We start from the raw sequence: 20,049 nt of genomic DNA, 5'->3' as shown, positions 1-20,049 counted from the left end.
GTCACAACTGTGCAAAAGGGCAAGGATTAAAGCACTTACTGTACAGATAAAGATATTGCTTAATTTGCCATAGTTTAGGACATTTGAAGAATGTCTTCGTGGAGAATAGACCCAAGTTAACTCCAAGTAAGTTCTGAAAGTCATTCCCAGTATACCAGTAAAGAAACTTACCAAAATACTGTTCAAATTACTTTGAAATGGTTCAGAAAAAAAAAAAAAGTGTGTGTATATGGAGAGAGGAAAAGAAAGAATGAAGTAAAAAATGGTACGAAAGTAAAAATTTGGTAAAGGATTATGGGATTTCCTCAAGCTACTCTCATAATTTTTCTGTAAATTTGCAGTATCAAGATTAAAATTTACAAAGAGTGTTACAATGTCTGCAAAATTCACCTCTTTCCAAGTCTGAGAAACCAACCAAATTCTCAGTTGTTCAAATTTCTTGTCCCAGAAGAATTAGCAGTTTGGATGCTATATTCTCCCTAATATTAAAAACAAGGACCATGAAACAAAATATTAGAGAGGTGATAAAAGTACAGCACTTTTATCAGTATTTATATAAATATTGTTTTCCTTAATATTTTTTATATTGCTTTCTAATCTTATCTCCTTCTTAACAGGAAGTGACAAGACCCTTAATTTGGGGGAAATACTCAATTGGAGGATGGGAAATCACTTGTCAGAAGTGTCTCAAAAAGATTGGATCAGGCAAGAATACAGGGAGCTGTGATTCTAACTGTTAAGATTAAATTTTAAGAATTTTCAGTTAAAAATCACACTTAAGAAACAGTATTTGCAGTTTAGAGAACTTTGAACTCCCATCTTCTCTGTCCTGCTGCCTTCAATGTTATGCTAAGCAGCATCTTCCAGATAAATAATTCCGATCCTCTAGCTGTTACAAAATAAACCATTAGCTGCTCGTTGTATCAGTCAACATCTGTTCATTTGCTGATTATTTTAGACCATTAACTGGTTCTTGGCCAAATGCTGATCCTGATAAGACATTGTTCTGAGTGGGGTTTGGTGCCACAAAATCTCATCTGATGGACTCCCAGGACGTATAAGTGCTGGAGGGACTGTTCAAGGTCAACCAATCCAATGCCATCATTTTGTTTCATGGGACGCTTTCTCCTTCCACCCAAACTGGAACATGTGCAGGTATAGTAGAAAGAGCGCTAACTCAGCTATACGGATTCCCAGACTCCAGGCCAAAATGGCCACTGATGTGATGCATCAGCTTGATCAAATCTCCTCTCAAGCCTCAATTTCCTTCCCCCAAATACACTGATGATGCTGGAATGTGGATCAGCCTTTCTCTAGGTGTGGAGTCAGAAATTTGGGGAAGCGCTTCAACCCCTACATCTCCCGGGCCCCACCAGTCCCCATCCATTCAACTTTCTTTCCTCAGGATCCATCCCATTTTCTCCACTCGCAGTGTCATTGTCGCAGTGGAGATCATCATTTCCTACCCTCAGGACAATACTCTTGTAACTTGTCTTCCTCAACTGTGCTCACCGCTCCCTGCCTCACTCCACTACTACCTATTCTTCCTAAAAGCTGCTCAGGGTGCAATCTTTTTAAATGAAAATATGATCATGTGCCCCTTCCCTTCTTACATCTTCACTGGCTCCCTATTAACTTATATGCCAATACCTAAACTCCTTAACATATGCACAGTTGATCCCCTAATATTTCATAACCACCCCTTTTGTTCTATCTTTGGTCCTCTTTCCCTTTCTCTGTAGAACCTCTCACTGTTTACTTATCCATTTTCCCCACAGAAACTGCCTGAGGGCAGACTTTTTAACTAGGACCTAGGAGGGTGCCTGGCAACTGAAGTACACTCCATAAATAAAAACTCAGAAGACTAGTCATTAGCACTTAATTTTAATTAAAACTGAGTTTAGATGAAGAACAGGACTAGAATAGTGTTTACAATCAACTTCTGAAAAATCCCATTTATATAAAAGAAATAAAACAGGCCAGCAGAAGTGCAAAAAAGGTGCGGCTTGTAGTATTGCACTTGGATGAAATGTGCTGTTCAGCGGAGCATCATACTCACGCCACACAAGGCCAGGAGGAGGAGGCAAACACAGAGGACAAACTCCTAGGTAGTTTCTATTCTGGCTTCTTCAGTGAGCTCGAAAATATTTAGTATTTTTGAAACATTCAACTAGAGCTCTTTATAGAAATGACTGTGTCTTCAAGACGTTTTAGTTACAGCCATGCTTTTAATTCCAAATCACGTGCAAGTTTAACATATGGCTCTAACCTTCTGTAGTGAGACATCTGTTACATCAAACCCACCCAGTTGCACAGGCCATGGGAAGTGGGGAAGGGAGTGAATTTCTACTTCACACAATTTTCGGGAATCATACCATGGCTACAGTTTACCCTTTCAAGCACTCCTCATTTTGGTCATTTATATCAGAACATGAGAAAAAGTGACAGTGAGTACAAATGGACACTAAAAGTAATTCCTAGACTACTAGTAGAAAAGAAAATCAAATTAAAAAAAAGTTCCCTGCCACATTCACAAAGGTGGCATAACTGTACGGATAAGAAAAAGGCTGTAAACTTATAGAAAAGATAAACTCTGGCTTCTAAAGAAATTACAAAATTGATTTTGCCTTTGCCCTTGAGTGTTATACAGAAAAATGTAAACCAGTGGACCTAGTTACCCAAAAAACCCCACTTAGCCTCCCAAGCCTAGGAATGACCTTACAGTTTGGCCTGAGCTAGTTTTATCTTCAAGTTTTCTCCGAGTTTGTCCAGGAACTCAAATGTATTCAAGTAGTCAGAACGCTGCACACTAATAGGCGAAAAAGAAAAGAAGGAAATTTAGTTTGTCTCTGATCTGATAGAAAAAGTCCTAGAGATGCTACCTCAAGTAGTGTTCTACTTATTTCTAGAAGAAAACTGATCAATATTAACAAGCTACAAGCTGATGGCCGATGACTGTGCTCCAGGTCCTCGGGGCTGACCCAGGGTACGGGCAGTCTGCAGTAGAGGCTGGGCACACACACATTCACAGGAGGTTCCTGGCCTTGTAGCTTTGAGGGTGAAACGACCCCAGAGCTTCAGTTCAGACTAATGCCTGGGAGACTGAAATCAGCCCATTTCTTGTACCTCCTTCTTAAAAATAACAATACCTATCCAGGGTATGGTCATGCTTTACATACATCTCCACAAACTGTCACAAGTCTTCAAAAAAAGTTGTAGTGTTCCTATTTCTACCTTTGTCTTACTTAAAAAACAAAAGACAATGGATAGGCCTTCATAATCCTGCCGACAGGCTCCTATTCAAATAGGCTTAAAGGTAACACCCCAATAGGAACATTTCAAACACTGTATTCTTGCTGGAAATTTAAGATAAGAAAGATGTAGTAACTGAGTATATCCCTATTACTGAGGTGTACTGACCCTAATGGAGGTTTCTGAGGACACACGGTTGGGACATGGGATTGATGTTAGATTTTAGTATTGTTCCTTGAGTCATAGTAGCCAACTCTAACTTTGAGGGAGGAATCCCTGATCAGCAGCTAATCCAGCTGGGATGTGGGCCACCATGTTCTTAGAAAAATCCGGGCCAATACATGTGTCCTCGAGTATCTGACTACTGGCTACAGATACTAAGGAAGGGATTATGAGCAACAGGACATCTCATACTTGTACTGCTTACTTTTCTTATCCGTAAATTAAAGAAAATAAAAGGGTGGAATAAAATAGCCTTGGGGGTCCATTTGTTTCTGTCTATAATTTTCTTGTTAAATTAAGCAGAACCTTGTCTCCCCAACTGATTGCCAATTAGATCAGGGGTGAGCAAATTATACCTTGGCCCCTGAACCCAGTCTAGGCTGCAGCCTGGGTCTGTACACAAGAGTTCGACTGGAACGCTGCCACACACATTAGCTTCTGTATCACCTAAGACTGCTTTCCGGCTACAGAGGAAAAGTTCAATAGTTGCTGTATGTTCCACAAAACCTGAAATGTTTATTATCTGACAATTCACAGATAATATCTGCTGAGCCCTGGACCAGATGACAAATAACAATTCATGTAACTCCAAAAAGCACTTGATGTTCTGAGCCCAGTGAGGATAAATGGTAATTTGACCACAGAGCTTAGGGCATTTTAGACTTACTTGGGTAAACCTTTAATACAAGCAGCCAAGTCCTTGGTCATGAAGCCAGCCTCAATGGTCTCAATACAGACTTCTTCCAAAGCCTTTGCAAAGAAGCTGAGCTCTTTATTGTTATCAAGCTTAGCTCTGTGGGCTAAGCCTCTGGTCCAGGCAAAAATGGAAGCTAAACGAGAGGGATTAAAAAAGAAAGCACACTTTAGTCATACCGGTTAGAAATACTCCTGTTTCAGTTCCCAAAAATAGAACAGTTTTGTTTGTTTGTTTAGGCAACTGACTACACTGGATGCTATCCATATGGGCTATAAGTTTTAGGAGAGTTGGAAATATTTTACCAAATAGAAACTTTAAAAAAAAATCTGCATTTTTGTAGAGGAAATGTTTTGGATTTTGTTAGAGCTTTAAAAAGGCACATATTCACATAGTAGTATGTGAAGCTTAAGGTGTTTACTAATTTGGGAAAGGTCAAAATTTCTTCTGTTTCTTGCCTGTATTGGTCTCCCCTCTTTCTAGGCTGTGATCTGTTTCTAAAGCGCTATCCTTGAACCCTGGTTAGAAGAATCCATCAATGGAGCTTTAGAGTCTAAGCGACATACGACATTTCACTGCAACGGAGGAAAAGCATGATTGTTGGTAACATCCTTCTCTGTAATGTATATTCTCCCACAAAATGAAGAAGCATATGTTCTGTATGTTTTTAAAAACATATTAACATAGCTCTTATGAGTAGAACAAATCTGTTGTTTGGTGATGATTTTATACACAATGGATTAGGCAGCCAAAGGAACACGTCTGAGTCCCTTTGGAGATCTCTACCCTCTGGTTGGAAATCAATGTAGCAGTAAACATTATCTTACCAATGGGATTGGTGGATGTCTCCTGTCCTTTCTGGTACATACGGTAGTGACGTGTTACAGTCCCATGGGCAGCCTCTGCTTCCACTGTCTTGCCATCTGGACAAACCAGCACACTGGTCATCATGCCAAGAGAACCATAACCTGTAGGCGGCAGAACATGAAGCATTGGCGCCCACTGCACGAGGAGCACTGGGTCTCAGGGATGAGAGAAAATGACTTAATCTTGTCAGGTCTTGGGGACAAAATACACAGGAGCATAAGGAGGCACCAATAATAATTCTGCCTTTCAGAAAACACTGTGCATTTTCCTCACTTATCTACCTCAGAGGCACCCGCTCCATGAAGAGGGGCCCATGGTCTGACCACCTGCATTCCACCCTAGTCCCATGACTCCCTTGCTAGTGTGGCTCAGTTCTCTTACCTGTAAAATGGGAATAATAAAAACACTTCCTTCATAGGGCTGTTATGAGAATTAGATGAATATGCATATATCCAAGAATATATATGAAAAAATGCATATTCATATTCTTTAGAACAGTAACCACTGAGTAAGAGTTCAATATGTTACTGTTATTCTCATGTGCAGATGCTCTCCTGTACTGGGAAAATAAAGATTCATGAGCTGCCATCAAGCTGCACCTGGGCTCTCTTGGGACTGGGAAGAAAAAGCCAGTTAAAAACAGAATGGGATGGATCAAAGAACCCCCAACTCGCCCCTGCTCGCTCTCACAGTCCTGCCAGAACCATTCTATTCTGTGGTTTCCTAGTCAGAGAACCACATTACAACTTTTAAGTCACATTAAAACTTTTAAGTTTTAATTCATTTTTCTTCTTTTATTCATTCTTTTACACTCGAATGCAAAGAACACTTTTCTCCATTTTTGCTATCTCCCATGAGCACCTATGGAGTTAATAATGCAAATTTATAATAGGCTGCTCTTCTTTTTTTTTTTTTTTGATTTGAAGGTAAACAAACACTTTTTTGGACTCCTTTTTGAGTACAGTTAGAAATTTCTGTGCTGAATTAGTCGCTCCTTTCATATCATCATGTTGGTATGAGGCTTTAGTAGTGTCTAAAATATTTATTGATTGGAGACATTCAGGGCCACATCCGCAGTGAATCTACCTATTAATATTAGGAGACACTAGTTGGTACCACTGTCAAAACAGAGGACATAAATTAAATGTTTGGTGTGAGTCCAAAGCAGTTTGTGCTTCTGGAGAAGGACGAATGTAAGGACAGCTCTGGTGCTTTTTAGTTTGCTTAACTACTTTGAGGTCACATTTATCTACAGGCGCTGCCCAGACACAGAGCCAGGTATCTTATCAGTGCACCACCGAACTCTGCGCTTGAGAACTCCTACTCTGAAGTCCTTTACGCCTCTATAACTTGACAATTACATCTGAGGTGACTCTCTTGCTGTTGCATAGCAACATTTAGAAACAACGGAATGAATGATTTGGGTCCCTTTCCAAGAACTCTGATTACAAGGAACAGTTTTCCTTACCCACTACGGAATCACCACAAAGCAACACTCTTTCCTCTACTGCATTCAGTCCAATGACTGTGAGGATTTAGAGAAACAGGAGGAGGGTAAAGGGAGTTGTAACTCATTTATCTGACATGAAAGTTATCTTTAACCGGTTTATCTACTGATTTCCGGACAAACAGGAGGTGATTAACTTTCATAAGAGAAAGAAAAAGTACTACTCCCTGGGGGAAAGCAAGCATAATTAAAGTGAACACGAACAGTCACTGGAGAGATTCACATGTACATAGCTGCCCTGGGTAACTGAAGCTGAAGAGCAACTTGGTGTGAGGAAAGCAGGCAGGGGAGCGTTTCTCTGGCATGAAGCCCAGGGTTCCTGGAATTTCTGTGGACAGTCCGGGGCTTCTTTGCTCAGTTCCTTGTATTTAAAGCTAAGTGGTAAACACACGTGTTCTAAATGGTACTACCAAGAACAGCCGTCAAGGCTGGCAGAAGGGGCATGATTAGTAGCTGTCACCAGTTGAATGGGCCCCTGGAGGAAGCCCCCTTGGTTACAAGACAACCCTGGCCCCTCCTTGCCCGAGTCTGCAGGGAAAAGAGAGCGATTTTCAGATCAGGCAGTTGGCCTGCCTGTTGGAGGCAGTGAAACTTCAACTGGGGAAAAGGTCTGAGACATAAACTATGTTAACATCTGACGCTGCAGCCAGTAGTCTCAACCCACTGCGGGACCCTGAGAGAAGCCTCTTGACTTCTTGAGAGAAGGGACCCAGTCTGAGCTCAACTTTCTTATTTGCCAGCTGAGCAGATGCACCTGGATGCCTTGTGGTGCTAGCATTTCATGGTTTTACAAACAAAGGGCCACAGAATCCCCCTTCCCACAAGGAGAGCTAGCGTGGTGTGACCTGTCTGCTGCAGGCCAAGCCCCCCTCCTTGGTCCTCCGGCTCCTTACCTTGGGCCACCGAGTCGGACTGCACGTCACCGTCATAGTTCTTACAGGCCCAGATGAAGCCGCCCTCCGATTTCAGGGCTTGGGCCACCATGTCATCGATCAGCCGGTGCTCATACCAGATATTCTGAGCTTCAAATCGGGATTTGTACTGCCTAAGAAACAAGAAAGGAAAGAGAACAATAAACAAAGAAAACTGGTTTTGCTGGGACATCATCTGCCCTCCAGAGGGGCGGGGGTGAGGCTGGAAGCAGCACTTTTTAATAGAAGCAATACAAATTCAGCGATCTGACAGGCAGGGGCTCAAATCCCTGCTCAGTCAGGTTCTAGTTGTGAAACCCCAATTTCCCATCTGTAGCGCGATTTCACCCACTCTGCAGACATGTGAGGATTAAGCAATTTAGAAGAGTGTTCCAAGTACTACTTTCACAGTTTTTAATAAACTATTGATCAGATTCTTGAGATTAAGCTTACTTTAGGAAGGTAAGAGGGCAAAGACTGTTTTACTGCTCGATATCATTTAGGAAACTGGGACAACTTCTAGGTTTGGTATGGACAGGTAGTGGAAAGAGGAATTAAAACACCCGAGGAAAGACACCTCAATCTGAGCCCTGGCACCTCAAAGGGAGGGGTGCCATCTTAAAGGTTCACAAGTGCTCATGTGACGTTGATCCCAAGGTTGTTATAAGCATAGACTTAAGTTCAAATGACTCCACTAAAGCAGAGCTTTAAATTTTAACAATGGACTTCAGAAAGAATGGAAATGGGCCCAACCCAGAAACACACATTTGAAAAATTGGAACTTCCCATCACTAACAGGGTACCTTTACTCAAATATTAAACTCTGGCTCTGAAAAAAAAAAATGCGGGACCCTCATCTGAGAACACATTTCCCATCTAAAAGCAACTCAAGAGCTTTGTTTCACTCCTGTTAAATCTCAGTTTTGCCCCTACCTTAATGGGACAGCAATCGTTTTCACTCAATTTGTCCCAGAATCAAAGGGATAAGGATGGAAATTCTTTACTATATATAAAGGCCAGCTTACATGAGAAAAAAGAAAAAGAAAAGAAAAATAAGAAGAAAAAGAACTGTAATTACTTGTCATATATCTCCTGAAAGATATCTTTAAAGCGTCCATCGTATTTCTTCAGAATAGTGTTTTTGGTGCTCAGATACAAAGGCCAGCCCTTAGACAGAGCCATCTGGAAAGAACTGTGTGCAAAATCTTCGATTGACTTATCTTGATTGTACATCCCCATGGCAACACCACCACTCTCTGTGATGGGGGAACATCAATAAGACAAAAAAGGAAGAAGATAAATAGGGTATACTAGTAACAGGTCTAAATCCATCCACCACCACCACCAGAACACCCAATTCCCAGCTCTCAGGTCTGAGTCCAGGCTTCAAAAAGTCCCAGCCAGGCCTCCAACTTGAATACTCCATGACTTCCCGAGAGACATAATTGGAGGAAAGTCAGTTCTAGGTAAGGATATTCTAACTTGTTTTGAAAGGGCAATATAAATGAGAAAAACATGGTACTTAGGATCCTGAAGATACTGAAATACCAAAAACTACTGACATGAATGAGAAATACACTCAAGAAGAGGTGAATAATTTTTAAACTCTCTTGTCATACTATAAAAATTTCGAACATGTATTTTAAACTCTAAGTGTGCACTCAATCCTCAGCCATCGAGAAAACTTTGCTTTTCAAATATTAAATGAAAATTCTTGTAATTTCCTAGAGGATATTGAAAGTTCGGTCTGTCATTGGTAGAAATAATTATGGTACATATAATCACTGGTGTTTCATGACTCCTAATTGCTTGAACTTTGTTATTACTACAAGATAGGACTTAAATCTGTGCCACTGCCCAGGGTCAGCCTGGGCTCAGGATGTGAAAGGGGCTGAAACTGGCAGAACGAGATTCCATTAAGGTGATGATTATTTAGAAGAGGTAAGGAAAACAAAAGCTAGGTGAGTTTTGAGTTTTTGTTTGTTTGAGTGCTTTTAACAACTTTACTAACAGTGGAGAAAGAGGGTCCTATGTTCTTTCAACAACTGTTGGGTGAGATTTGCCACAAAGGACCTTAGAAGCAGCAGGATGGTGGGAAGGAAAAGGCAGAAAACAAACATTGAACTTTCACAGACTAAATCCTCAGAAGAACAAGGATACTTCAGCAAATACACTGCACAGTCATTTTCAAATACGAACCCTGCCAGAGCAAAGGGCAGGATTACCTGACAGGTGATTTGGGGTTATTAACGTTTAATTTACATTATTCGCACAAAACAGATTCCTAGCAATCTTCCCTCCATGTTTTAAGAGAGATGAGTAATTATCTACTTGTATTTCCAATTATCTATATGCACTTCCAATTAAGTAGCTAATTCCTTTTGTGCCTTTATCAATGCCACAGGACGCCAGGTACTTTTTTATGTTAGATTTTGAGTCCTATGGAAATGTTGTAGGTTCAGGTTGTATTTCTAGGCAGTCACACAACTAACCTTAAAAAACCAGTAATAATGTTGTCTAAATGATCCATTAAAAAAAAAAAGAAAGACATAGCTCATGGTGGACGTATACATACCTGTGAAGTTATGTACCAGGTATGTCATTTTGGGGGACCCATCGCTTGGTGTGTAGGATATCTCTACTTTTCCAGGCCCGGGAACAACAAAATCGGTTGCTCTGTACTGTGTAGAGGGAAAAAAAGGTCTAAAGAAAAAAATTTTAAAAACTGTCCAAACAAGAATTACAAGGAAGGAATAAAAATCATGGAATATAGAGCTGGAACACACAGAGAAAACAGGGTACTGTAGCTCAACCTTCTTTTATTTTAGAGATGGAAATAGAGATCCAGAGAGTTCCCAGAGCTCGCTAGTGGCAGTACACATTAGAAATCAGTATTTATTAGGCATCTACCTGGTATGGGGCAGTTTTCTGAACAGAGATAGAGGACAAGAGAGAATAATATAAAGTATTTCCCCTGACAAAACTTACAACCTAGGAAAGACGTAGAAAAATAAGAAGCAATATTAAGAGCCTTCAATCGTCAAAGGAGGCGTAGATAAAAAATGCTATCGGAAAACGGAGGAAGAGAAATGACCACAACCTGGAGGTCAAGGAAGTCTTTCTGGAGGGGGATGATAACATGCTAGTTGTAGCTCTGAACACGATGATGACAGCCCTGCTGCCTAGTCCTCGCTAGATGACAAACACTTTAAGTGATTAACTTGTATCCCTCAGTACCTCATTTGATCCTTACATCAATCTTACAAGGAAGGAACTGTGATGTAGTGGAAATAACCCATCTAGGGTGAAAAGAATCGGGAACTGGACCTTAGCTCTGTCTTCAGAGCTCAGACTCCTCACGGTTATCGTCGCTACTAATGCTCAGCCCATGCTAGGCATTGGTAAATCTTCACTGCCTTGTACCTTCTTCAACGGCTTAGATTAGAATTCTTTCAGAGCCAGGCACCAGCAGATGCCAGCCATACAATCTGTTTACGCTTGTGTAGAATAATACTAAAGGCAGCTGGTAAAAGAGCTGACAGATAACCATACAGATTAAGTATCTACTTTATGCAGAACACTTCTGACATATCAAGTCCTTTACTGTGGGTGGTAATTTCTTATTTCTCAAAAGGAAGAAACTGAGGCACCAAAACACCATAAATGCTTTCTAGAGGTTTGTACACACGTAAGTCATTAGTGAGTCCAGCAGAGGTTTGAGATTTTCAATCTGGACTTTAATAAATAGGATGACCATTCTTCCAAGTGACTGATGCCAAAATAGTAAAAAAGGAAAAGGACAAAAAAAGACACCAAGTCAAGCGGAGTCCCCAGGATTAGCAAATCTGTAGCTCTCCTGTCCACATTCTCTCTCCTGGGCCTCTTGGGAGGTATCTGAAGGGACTGGCCACAGTTTGAGCCCCATGGTAGAACAAAGGGAGCCACCCCTCAGGACTGACCCAATGACCCTGTGCCCGAGACAGAGTCATCTGCCCTGGCCACATTTTTTTTTAAGGATGGCTACATCAAAGCCTCTGGGTGTCAGCATCAGGGACTCTTATTTTCAGAGCTTTTTAAAGACAGAAGCAGCTTTCTATGAAAGTCTGAACCTTAAGTTTCAACACAGAATTTTTATTTTGTTTAGTTGGTGGCTCTTCTGTTTAAATTGGCAATGAGCCTACTTGTACAGAAACTCTGCTTTTTTTTTCCCCAAGGAGGGAAGAAATGTTTTAAAAGAGACTGTTTTCAACTACTGAATCAGTTTTCCCTTTTATGCAGGAAATGATCATGTGTAATATAATCTTTGGTAGTTCTCAACTCTGGCTGTACATTGGAATCACCCGGGGAGCTTTAGGATGCCTGAACCCCATGGAATTCAGATTCAGCTGATGTAGGGTGGGGCTTGGGCACTGGAATGAAGATGAATTTTTTTTTTTAAAGCAAAACAAAACAAAACACCAAAAAAACCTGTAAAGAGATCCTATTATATAGCCAGGGTTGAGAACCACTGATTTGTTTGAACCACAAGAAATTATCTATATAAAAATGTCTATATCATATGGTTTAACCTAATAAAAAGATAAAGGAAGAAAAAACATGTCTGAAAAAGAATCATTTGTGTTGAGGCAGGTACCTACCTGTAAGTTTATCTGTATTTACTTCTATCTAAATGTATATATATTCATTGCTCAATTTTGTACCTCGCTTAATGTCAGTAGACACCATTATGAATAAAACACATATAAATCAGAACGGCTGGGCAGTCAAGGGCCATGAAAGAAGAATATGAAAATCAAGTTATGCCAACATCACTTACTTGATCCCCATAAGCATGACGACCTATGATGATTGGTTTTACCCACCCGCTTACAAGCCGGGGGATATTTTTACAGATAATAGCTTCCCTGAAGACAGTGCCACCTAGGATATTTCGGATGGTGCCGTTTGGAGATTTCCACATTTGTTTCAACTTGAACTCCTCCACCCTCTTCTCATCAGGGGTGATGGTGGCACACTTGACACCAACGTTGTACTTCTTTATAGCTTCTGCAGCGTCCCTGGTGACCTGGTCATTGGTGGCATCACGATTCTCTATACTTAAATCGTAGCTGGGAGGAAAAAATTGTAAGCGTAACTCTTTAGACAAACTGACAGGTGACTGAGGGTGTCCCCGGTCTATCACCATGTACCGGTCTATGCATGGTGATGGCATGCAGGTCCTTCGCTGTGGAAAGTGGAGGCTCCAAATACACCCAAATCTGCCAACTTTCAGCATGAGTATACCCGAGACACAGAAGGTGGCTGCCATCCGAAAAAGAGCACCAAGGAAGTCTGGACTGCGGGGCCACGCCTCCCTGTGTTGGGAGACCTGCTGAACCATTAAGCCTCTTGGGAAGCTGTCTAGAAGGAACCTCAGTGAAAACCACTGCGTTCTGCCCCCTTTGCCTGCTCTTCACCAGAGAGGCAGTAACAGCACACCAGCATTCTTTCTGCAGACTTCCTTCCACCTCGTTAGTGTAAAAATACAAGCCTAAGCGTTATTTTTCCCACAGTGAATACTGTGCTCTAAAAATAAAGGGGTCAAAGAGTTTACAGAATTTCTTGTATTTTGGCATTAAAGCGGTGGGAGTTACAGATAAGACAGTCAGTGCAGAAATGCTAATGATTCTTTTATTAATGCCAGTTAGTCATCTGATGAACCTCTCCCTAAATCTTGGGCAAGTCTTCTTCCTCTGGAAACAAGCCTGCATAAGAAATGAAATCCAGCAACGGTTTTATACACCCCAGTGAGTTAGAGCTTAATATACACCAATACCCAGACTGTGGCTTATTCAGAGCAGGAAAGAATGCTGGTTGCCCACAGAGCATAGAAAAGGACTGTAAAGCTTCACTTAAAGCATGTGATAGTTTGTTAAAAGCAGGAAAAACAAAACAGTAGTGAAACAGGTTATTTTGTTCTCCAAGGCTTTAAAAGCTTTTCAAATATTTTCAGCTTTCAAAACTTGCTAAACTCATTAAGCCTCTAGATTTCTCTTTTCAGTTCTTGTATTTTCCTTCCCTTAGATTTCCCAACTCGTGATGGAAAGTAAAAGGGAATATGATCTCGCGATGTATTTCCAAATAAAAATAATTGCAAATTGCTTTGACCGTTTGGGCCTCCTTCCTCCCCTGGAGAGTGTACTGTGCATCTGCGTTAACCAGACCTCCTTAGGAGATAACCTTCCTTCTTCATCTTATAAGGGGTCATGAGGACCCACTACTCGCTTTGTACGTTAAAATGTGGACCATGTACACTGTCAATATGTCGTCTCAAAAACTTGTAAGTTTTTGTTGTGCACTTTGACCTCTTGAGCTTTCTGAGACTGTCTCCCTGGGTTATAATCCTCAGGTTGGGATGAATAAAATTTTCCATTTCTTTCTTAGATCGACTACTGATTAATTTTTTCATTGACATTAACAAAGCCAGGGACTCTCTTATCTTATGGCTTAGGAAGTGCTGAATATCTACAAATGTCTACTCCTAACTCAGACAAGCAATGTGGTCCGCAGTATTCATGTTCATAGGAAACATTTTTCATCAGAAGAAACCTGCCAGCAAATTAGTGAATTTTTTGCTTCTCTTCTTAACATTTCTAAGAGAAAAGGATGGATAAATGGCCTGGATCACTGTCTAGCCAACAGGAAATAAAGCAAATGAATCGCTCCACTCCCCTCAAAAAGAACCAATCATGTAATAATAACAGCAATTTTGGAACAACTTAAACTTGTTTAAGTCTCCAAAAATTCTTTAGTCTCTAGCCAGTGACTCTTTGCCTTCTAGGCGTGATGACTGTTTAGAATAAATTAAAAAGGGTGTCTAATGACAACATGTGAATTAAATGTCTCCACCCAAACAAGTTATAGGTCCCCAGGATACAGTCTGAGGAATAACTCTGGGTCAAGGCAAACACACTTACAGTTGCCAATAGTTTAGCTAAAATGTGTTGTTGAAGATTTTACCATGCCAGTCTTCAGCCACAACACCCTTGTGAAAATTCTGGCTTTACCTAGTTCAAGTGTACAAAAATCATGAGCAAATTTCTGAAAAACACGGGAAAAAATAAAAGAATTCCACAGAGACTTTCGTATCTGTCTCCAAATACTTTTCACACAGGGCAGAGGATCCAATCTCTAGGACACAAATGGTTTAAGGAACTTCTCCTGAAAGGTGGGCATTGTATTACATAACTTCAAGAATCCTTTCTGTGCTACAATTGTGTGAAAAGGGCAAAAGGCAAGGAATGAAAAGGTAAAAAGGTTCACTGAGTGACAGAAAATACTCTATCCTTTTGAAGGTACAAAATTGTGTTAACTACATTCACTTTGCCAACTAATAGAGGGTATATTCTTATTATTTCCCCTTCCACAAATAATACCTTGTGCTACTCTTGGCCACAGATTTATTGCAGATAAAACTTTCACAGGAAATAGAGGCTTGGAAAGACCTGAGAATCATGCCATCATAATTCTTTTCTTCTGAACAATGACAAGCTCAGTGTTTCTAGTATTATGTTAAAATTAAAGATTCATTTGCACATATATTTGAAACCCAGTCCCCCTAAAATGGAGTTCCCTTACTGAGTTTATGATTAATCGGTCCATCCAAAACTTTATTCCTTGCTTGTCTCCTCTGCCCTCAGTTCTGTGCTAACTGAACACTAATCAACCAGAATCAGGTGGCTAAAATTGTTATTGTAGACAACACTGGTAATGACTAAAACTGCTGTTGTTGATAACATCATTAACCACAAACTCAGGTTGTTTCTCCAGGGCAAGATGAGCCAACAGGCCCCAGAGTCATGGACCACCTGCCCAGAGGGTGTAAACCAGAGACAACCTGCCCACCCTCTGAAATGTCACAGAAATTTCACAAGAGGAAGATTAACCCCAGCTTCTTGGTTCTTCTCCTTCAAAAACACCCCTAACTGAAAGACCAAGTTGCAGTGGATCTGAGACTTGTCTCCCACTCCCTTGCTTGGCACCCTGCAAATAAACCTTTACTTTCCTATAAATACATACTGTCAGAATTTGGCTTTCTGCACCACGGGCACATGAGTTTGGTTACATATTTATTTGCATATAAGCTCACCCCAAAGCTTTATTCACAATATACAGCTGTGTCTATGTAAAAAAGCCACTTATACCCTGAAATCACAGATTATGCTTTCTGAGTTTGCTACTTGGAGAAGTGAGTTATTTACCTGTGCAGGTCCAATTCCACATAGGGAAAGAGGAGTTTCTCTTTAATCAGCTCCCAAATGATTCGTGTCATTTCATCCCCCTGCATCTCTACCACAGAACCACCTTGGATTTTTTGAGACATTTTGATTTCAATAAACCTTTAAGAAGAAAATAATATAGGACACATATCTTGTCATTTGTTTCATTATAGTGCAAAAACAAAATACAACTTGGTGACTTCTAAAAGAACAATTCATAATAGCACGATTACATAAAAAGCTAAGAATAACGATTACATTAACCATTAGAACTGAACACATTCTCTGTATAAAGCATGGTGTTACGTGCTTCTTGTGTGATTTCACCCCGATAAGATGGAAATTATTTTTCCATTCTACTTTTTCTCCCAATTCTACTTTGCTAAAAGAAAAAAAAAGCTTTCCCAAGGCCACCCAGCTGGACTGTGAGGGAGCCTGAGCCTGTAACATGCCCTTGATAATGTAATCATCAATCTTGACTGTTGGTTTCTTATAAAGTGAGATTATTTCCACAACATCATGTTTATTTGAATACTTCTAACTCCTCCTTTTACTGGGCCCTCAAGATGAGCAGAATGTGTGCTATTACTTCCCCTTTTTAAGAGGCTGTTTTGGTTAAAATAACTATCTTTGAGGAGATTCAACAAGTTCTAGTGACCCACTTTAAGAAAACTTTAAGTCTTTTTAAAAGTGAAAGATGAAAGATGAAAGTGGAACTATATATTCCTAGAGGCAATAGTGGATACTGGGAATGTCACATGGAATAAAAACTGATTTCTGAATTAGATAAATCTGTATACAGAAGGGCTACTGCCCAGGGCATATCCCTGTCCTGTCCTTGGTATCACAACTCCTAAACTGTTCTTCTGGCTGTCAGTGGGTAGGACAGGGAACTGGGATTATCCTAGGAAAAGGTATCTTCCTGGAACGTGGGGGTAGTGAATACAAATCAATCTGATTCCCAGAAAGGGAAGGGGTGCAGCCTTTGGGTGAGGTTTAAAGAAAGGCCATGTCAGGGGAGGGAAATAGCTCAGTGCGTGCTTAGCATGCTGGAGGTTCTGGGTTCAATCCCCAGTACCTCCATTAAGAAGACGTAGGGGAGAAATAAAGAATGCCTTTTTTAGGAAAAAAAGTGCTTTAAGAAAGGCCATGTCCTATGCATGATTCCTGAGAGGCAGAGGAGGCCCTGAGCCTGCTACAGGTTATCTGTTCCCTTTCACGATGCTCTGATGGAAACTTTTTTCCCCCTAGCAACATAACTGCAGATTGCTTTTGTTCTTTTAAGTTATATGGAAAAGGCAGGAGAACTGACTAAAAAAAACTATTATGTAAGAGGCTTGTAAACAGTATCTCTTGAAAAGTGGAGCTAAAGTAATTTGGCCTTTAAATTTTAAAAGTAGGCTGTAAGCTTCAGTTCCCTGTGAGAAGCCAGGATATACTCCAAACCCCTAGGCCTATTTTCACTTCCCAATTTGCAGCTCTAGGATCCTACTGATTAGTATTTTGGAGGGTCCTTAGATCATTACTGGAACCACCTGGAACTCAACTAGAATAAAAAAGTGAACAAACTGGTGTGAATGAGTCAGTGACTTCCCATTTGTAATTTCAAGTCTAATTTAAAGTACAGCTTAAAGTACATGATTTAGTCATGCTGATTCCACTGTCACATCTGTCCTTGTATTTAAAACAAAACAAAATGAGACTGCAAACTTATCATAGTTTTGATACACTTCCAAGGCTGTATTCCTACATAGTATTATGCAAGAGTTATGACTTGGCTTTTTTTTTTGCTGGCAAATACAGTTAATAGTCATACATCATACTTGAAATTTCAACACTGAGTGATCATTTTTTAAATTATTTTCTTCTCAATTGACACATTTTCGGCAGGAATTTTTTTGTATCTCATAATGCATAACTGAAACATTTCAGGTTTTCTCCACAGTACTCATCCATTACATGTCCACCACTTTTAACTAAAAAAATGGGAAGCTTTACTGTAGATCCTGGCTTACTACAATGTAGAATACTATTTTATTTCTTCTAGATTTGAATTCCATGGGGTGGGCTTTAGCCCCCATTGAATTCACTTTCTACACTAGTCCCTCAGATTTTCTGACTCCATCGAAATGACTTCAAAAGGGAGGATTTTTCCAATGGGCCAGTTTGTTTATTCTGAAAGCAGCAATTGGTTCCAATCTGACTTGTGTAATGCTAGAAAATAAACTTGGACTAAGACAGAGCAGTTTAAGAAACATGAGCTTCTCACCTTGTTTTATTTTCATCAACCCTAAATTTTTAGCCACATTTTTCTTTTTGGCTTAGTTTCGTGAACTACATTAATTCCTGAGCAAAAACAAACAGACCGACAAACAAACAAACAAAAACCAGGCCCTTGCAGAGAAGACTCTAGACTGAAAGAAACAAGGAAGCAGTTGCAATTTATTGTTGGAAATATTCCTGCCTAGTTCCCTTGCAACAACCTCCAAGGCCAATTAAACGCCGCATTGCCGTATCAAAGAAGCCACATCAAAGGAGAGAAATGGCTAAATCTCACCTTTACAACTTCTAACCACTCCAACGCCTTGCAATCTTGCTGACTCAGCTGAGTCCGGTTTCACTCCTAAAATAAAACAAAAAGGGAAGAGAAAGATAAAACATACAAAGCACTCCTTTTAGCTGCTTTTACTACTGGCCAGGCAGCCGGGTTTATCTATCTGGTTTAAAGTACAGTGCTGAGTGTATCCAGAGGTGCAAAGGTCCGCAGGCACCTTCCAAATAAAGTATCTGCTTGCACACGCTGGAGGGCGCGTCCCAAGCTCGTCGTGCGTTAGCTAGTCTTGGGGTGTGCACGTCCTTAGGGGACACTGTGACCAGCGAGCTCCTCCTGGCCTGGACAAGTCCTTGTGGCCGTTGTGCAAGAGATCTGCAACCAAAGCTGGTTCAGTTCCTCCTTCCAGGTCTTCCCGCCCGCCCTTCCCTCTCCAGCGGAGATCTTTAAACCCTCGGGCGCCGGGAGCCGGCGGGGAAACGCCTCCCCCAGAACTCAGGTTGCCGGCGGCGTCTGGGTCTCCTCCACCCCCACTCCGCCCCGGACCCCCACAGGACGGCATAGCGAACGCCCCTCTTCATGCCCCCAAGTGCGGACGCACCCAGCCTGCCGCACCGTCAGTCCCAGCCGCCTGAGTTCGATGCACAGGCCCAAGTCCTCCAGTTCCAGAGGCTGCAAGTTATCTTCCCCCTAAACCCAAGACTGTCTTGCACGCGTCCCTGCATCCTCCGACCACCCGATTTTCCTCTGTTGCAGACCTGGCCTTCCATTTGTCACCGCATGCACCCTCCCATGCCCAGGAGCGGGCCTTCGACACATCCAGGCATCTAGCACCTTCTTCATCCCCATTTCCTTTTCCCATGCCCAATACCTGGATTATTTTCCCTGCCTTACGACCAGGGCTCGCCACTAAGTTCTCCCTACCATACCCAAGATCCTTCCTTTTTCCCACTCCAGCCACTGACAGACTCAGAGCCTCTACTTAAAAGCCAGGGCCTGGGGCCTCCCCTCGAAGCCTGCGGTTACCTGCAGGACAAGGTAGGCTGGCGATGACCCGGGAACGCCACAGTCACGCTCACGCGCACACACTGGCAATCCCAGCTGGGACCCAGCTGTTTCGGCTTCTGACACCGCCTCTGCAGAAACCCAGAGCGGGCCAGCAGGGCAGGGTTTTACCCCTTCCCGGCTTTTGTCCTGTCCCGGGCCCGGCCCCCTCAGTCCACCTCCCGGGGCCCCGCCCCCTCCATGCCGCCAATCGCCGCACGCCGACCTCCCCGAGATGGGCGTGGCCAGGACCAGGGGCGGGTCCCAGAGCCTCGGGGCGAATCCGCCTATCAGCCTTCCCCGCGCTGGCGGTGGGGGAAGGGGCCGCGGCGCAACTAGATTCGGCGGCTGCTCCTAGACGGCGGAAGGACGTGAATGCCACCTGCAGGCTGGCGAGTGGGGCGCGCCAGGGCTGGGATTCCGAGTCCTACACCTAGAAGGGGCGCCTTCGGCCCTGCAAAGTGAGTTTCCATGTTCGCAGTAAAGCAAACCGGGGACAGAGCGACCCGCCCCGATCCGCTTCTCGGCGCGCCCCGAATATGTCTAGACCGGAACGCGCCTTGGAAAGGAGGAGTGTCCCCGGCAAGCGTGGGGTCGCTGTGGGGGCGAACGCAAGGATTGAACAGTTGCACACGCAGGCATGCTGCAGTAAATTTCCGCCACAACCGATTGACGGTCTTTAGAACTTCTGTACCTATACTTTCAAACAGCGTACTATAAATAAACAAGGTCGTCATTTGCAT

The 20,049-nt window shown here is 42.0% G+C and overlaps 1 protein-coding gene across 1 annotated transcript; it reads right to left on the bottom strand.

Moving 5' to 3' along the window:
• Positions 1-1,868: 1,868 nt before the first annotated feature.
• On the bottom strand, positions 1,869-19,426 carry IDH1 (isocitrate dehydrogenase (NADP(+)) 1). Its single transcript, XM_006205238.4, has 10 exons — positions 19,289-19,426; positions 18,269-18,334; positions 15,694-15,831; positions 12,270-12,561; positions 10,029-10,134; positions 8,532-8,709; positions 7,436-7,587; positions 4,996-5,136; positions 4,142-4,304; positions 1,869-2,809 (listed from the first exon to the last, which is right to left on the bottom strand). Exons 3-10 carry the CDS (start codon positions 15,813-15,815, stop codon positions 2,719-2,721), a joined length of 1,245 nt encoding a protein of 414 aa, XP_006205300.1. The 5' UTR covers positions 15,816-15,831; positions 18,269-18,334; positions 19,289-19,426; the 3' UTR covers positions 1,869-2,718.
• Between the last annotated feature and the right edge of the window lie 623 nt (positions 19,427-20,049).

This window comes from Vicugna pacos, chromosome 5 (assembly GCF_048564905.1).
Source record: "Vicugna pacos chromosome 5, VicPac4, whole genome shotgun sequence".
Lineage (NCBI taxonomy): Eukaryota > Metazoa > Chordata > Mammalia > Artiodactyla > Camelidae > Vicugna > Vicugna pacos.
Note: the sequence above shows the minus strand (reverse complement) of the source record. Positions and strands in the feature narration are given on the sequence as shown.

What these genes read in the sequence shown, in the direction of transcription:
- IDH1 (XM_006205238.4), bottom strand. Translation starts at nt 15,815, where the DNA reads ATGTCTCAAAAAATCCAAGGTGGTTCTGTGGTAGAGATGCAGGGGGAT. An exon ending in CCTGGTACATAACTTCACAG is followed by an intron (nt 8,710 to 10,028) that starts GTATGTATACGT and finishes CCCCCATCACAG; the next exon opens with AGAGTGGTGGTGTTGCCATG. An exon ending in GTCCGACTCGGTGGCCCAAG is followed by an intron (nt 5,137 to 7,435) that starts GTAAGGAGCCGG and finishes TGCCGCCTACAG; the next exon opens with GTTATGGTTCTCTTGGCATG.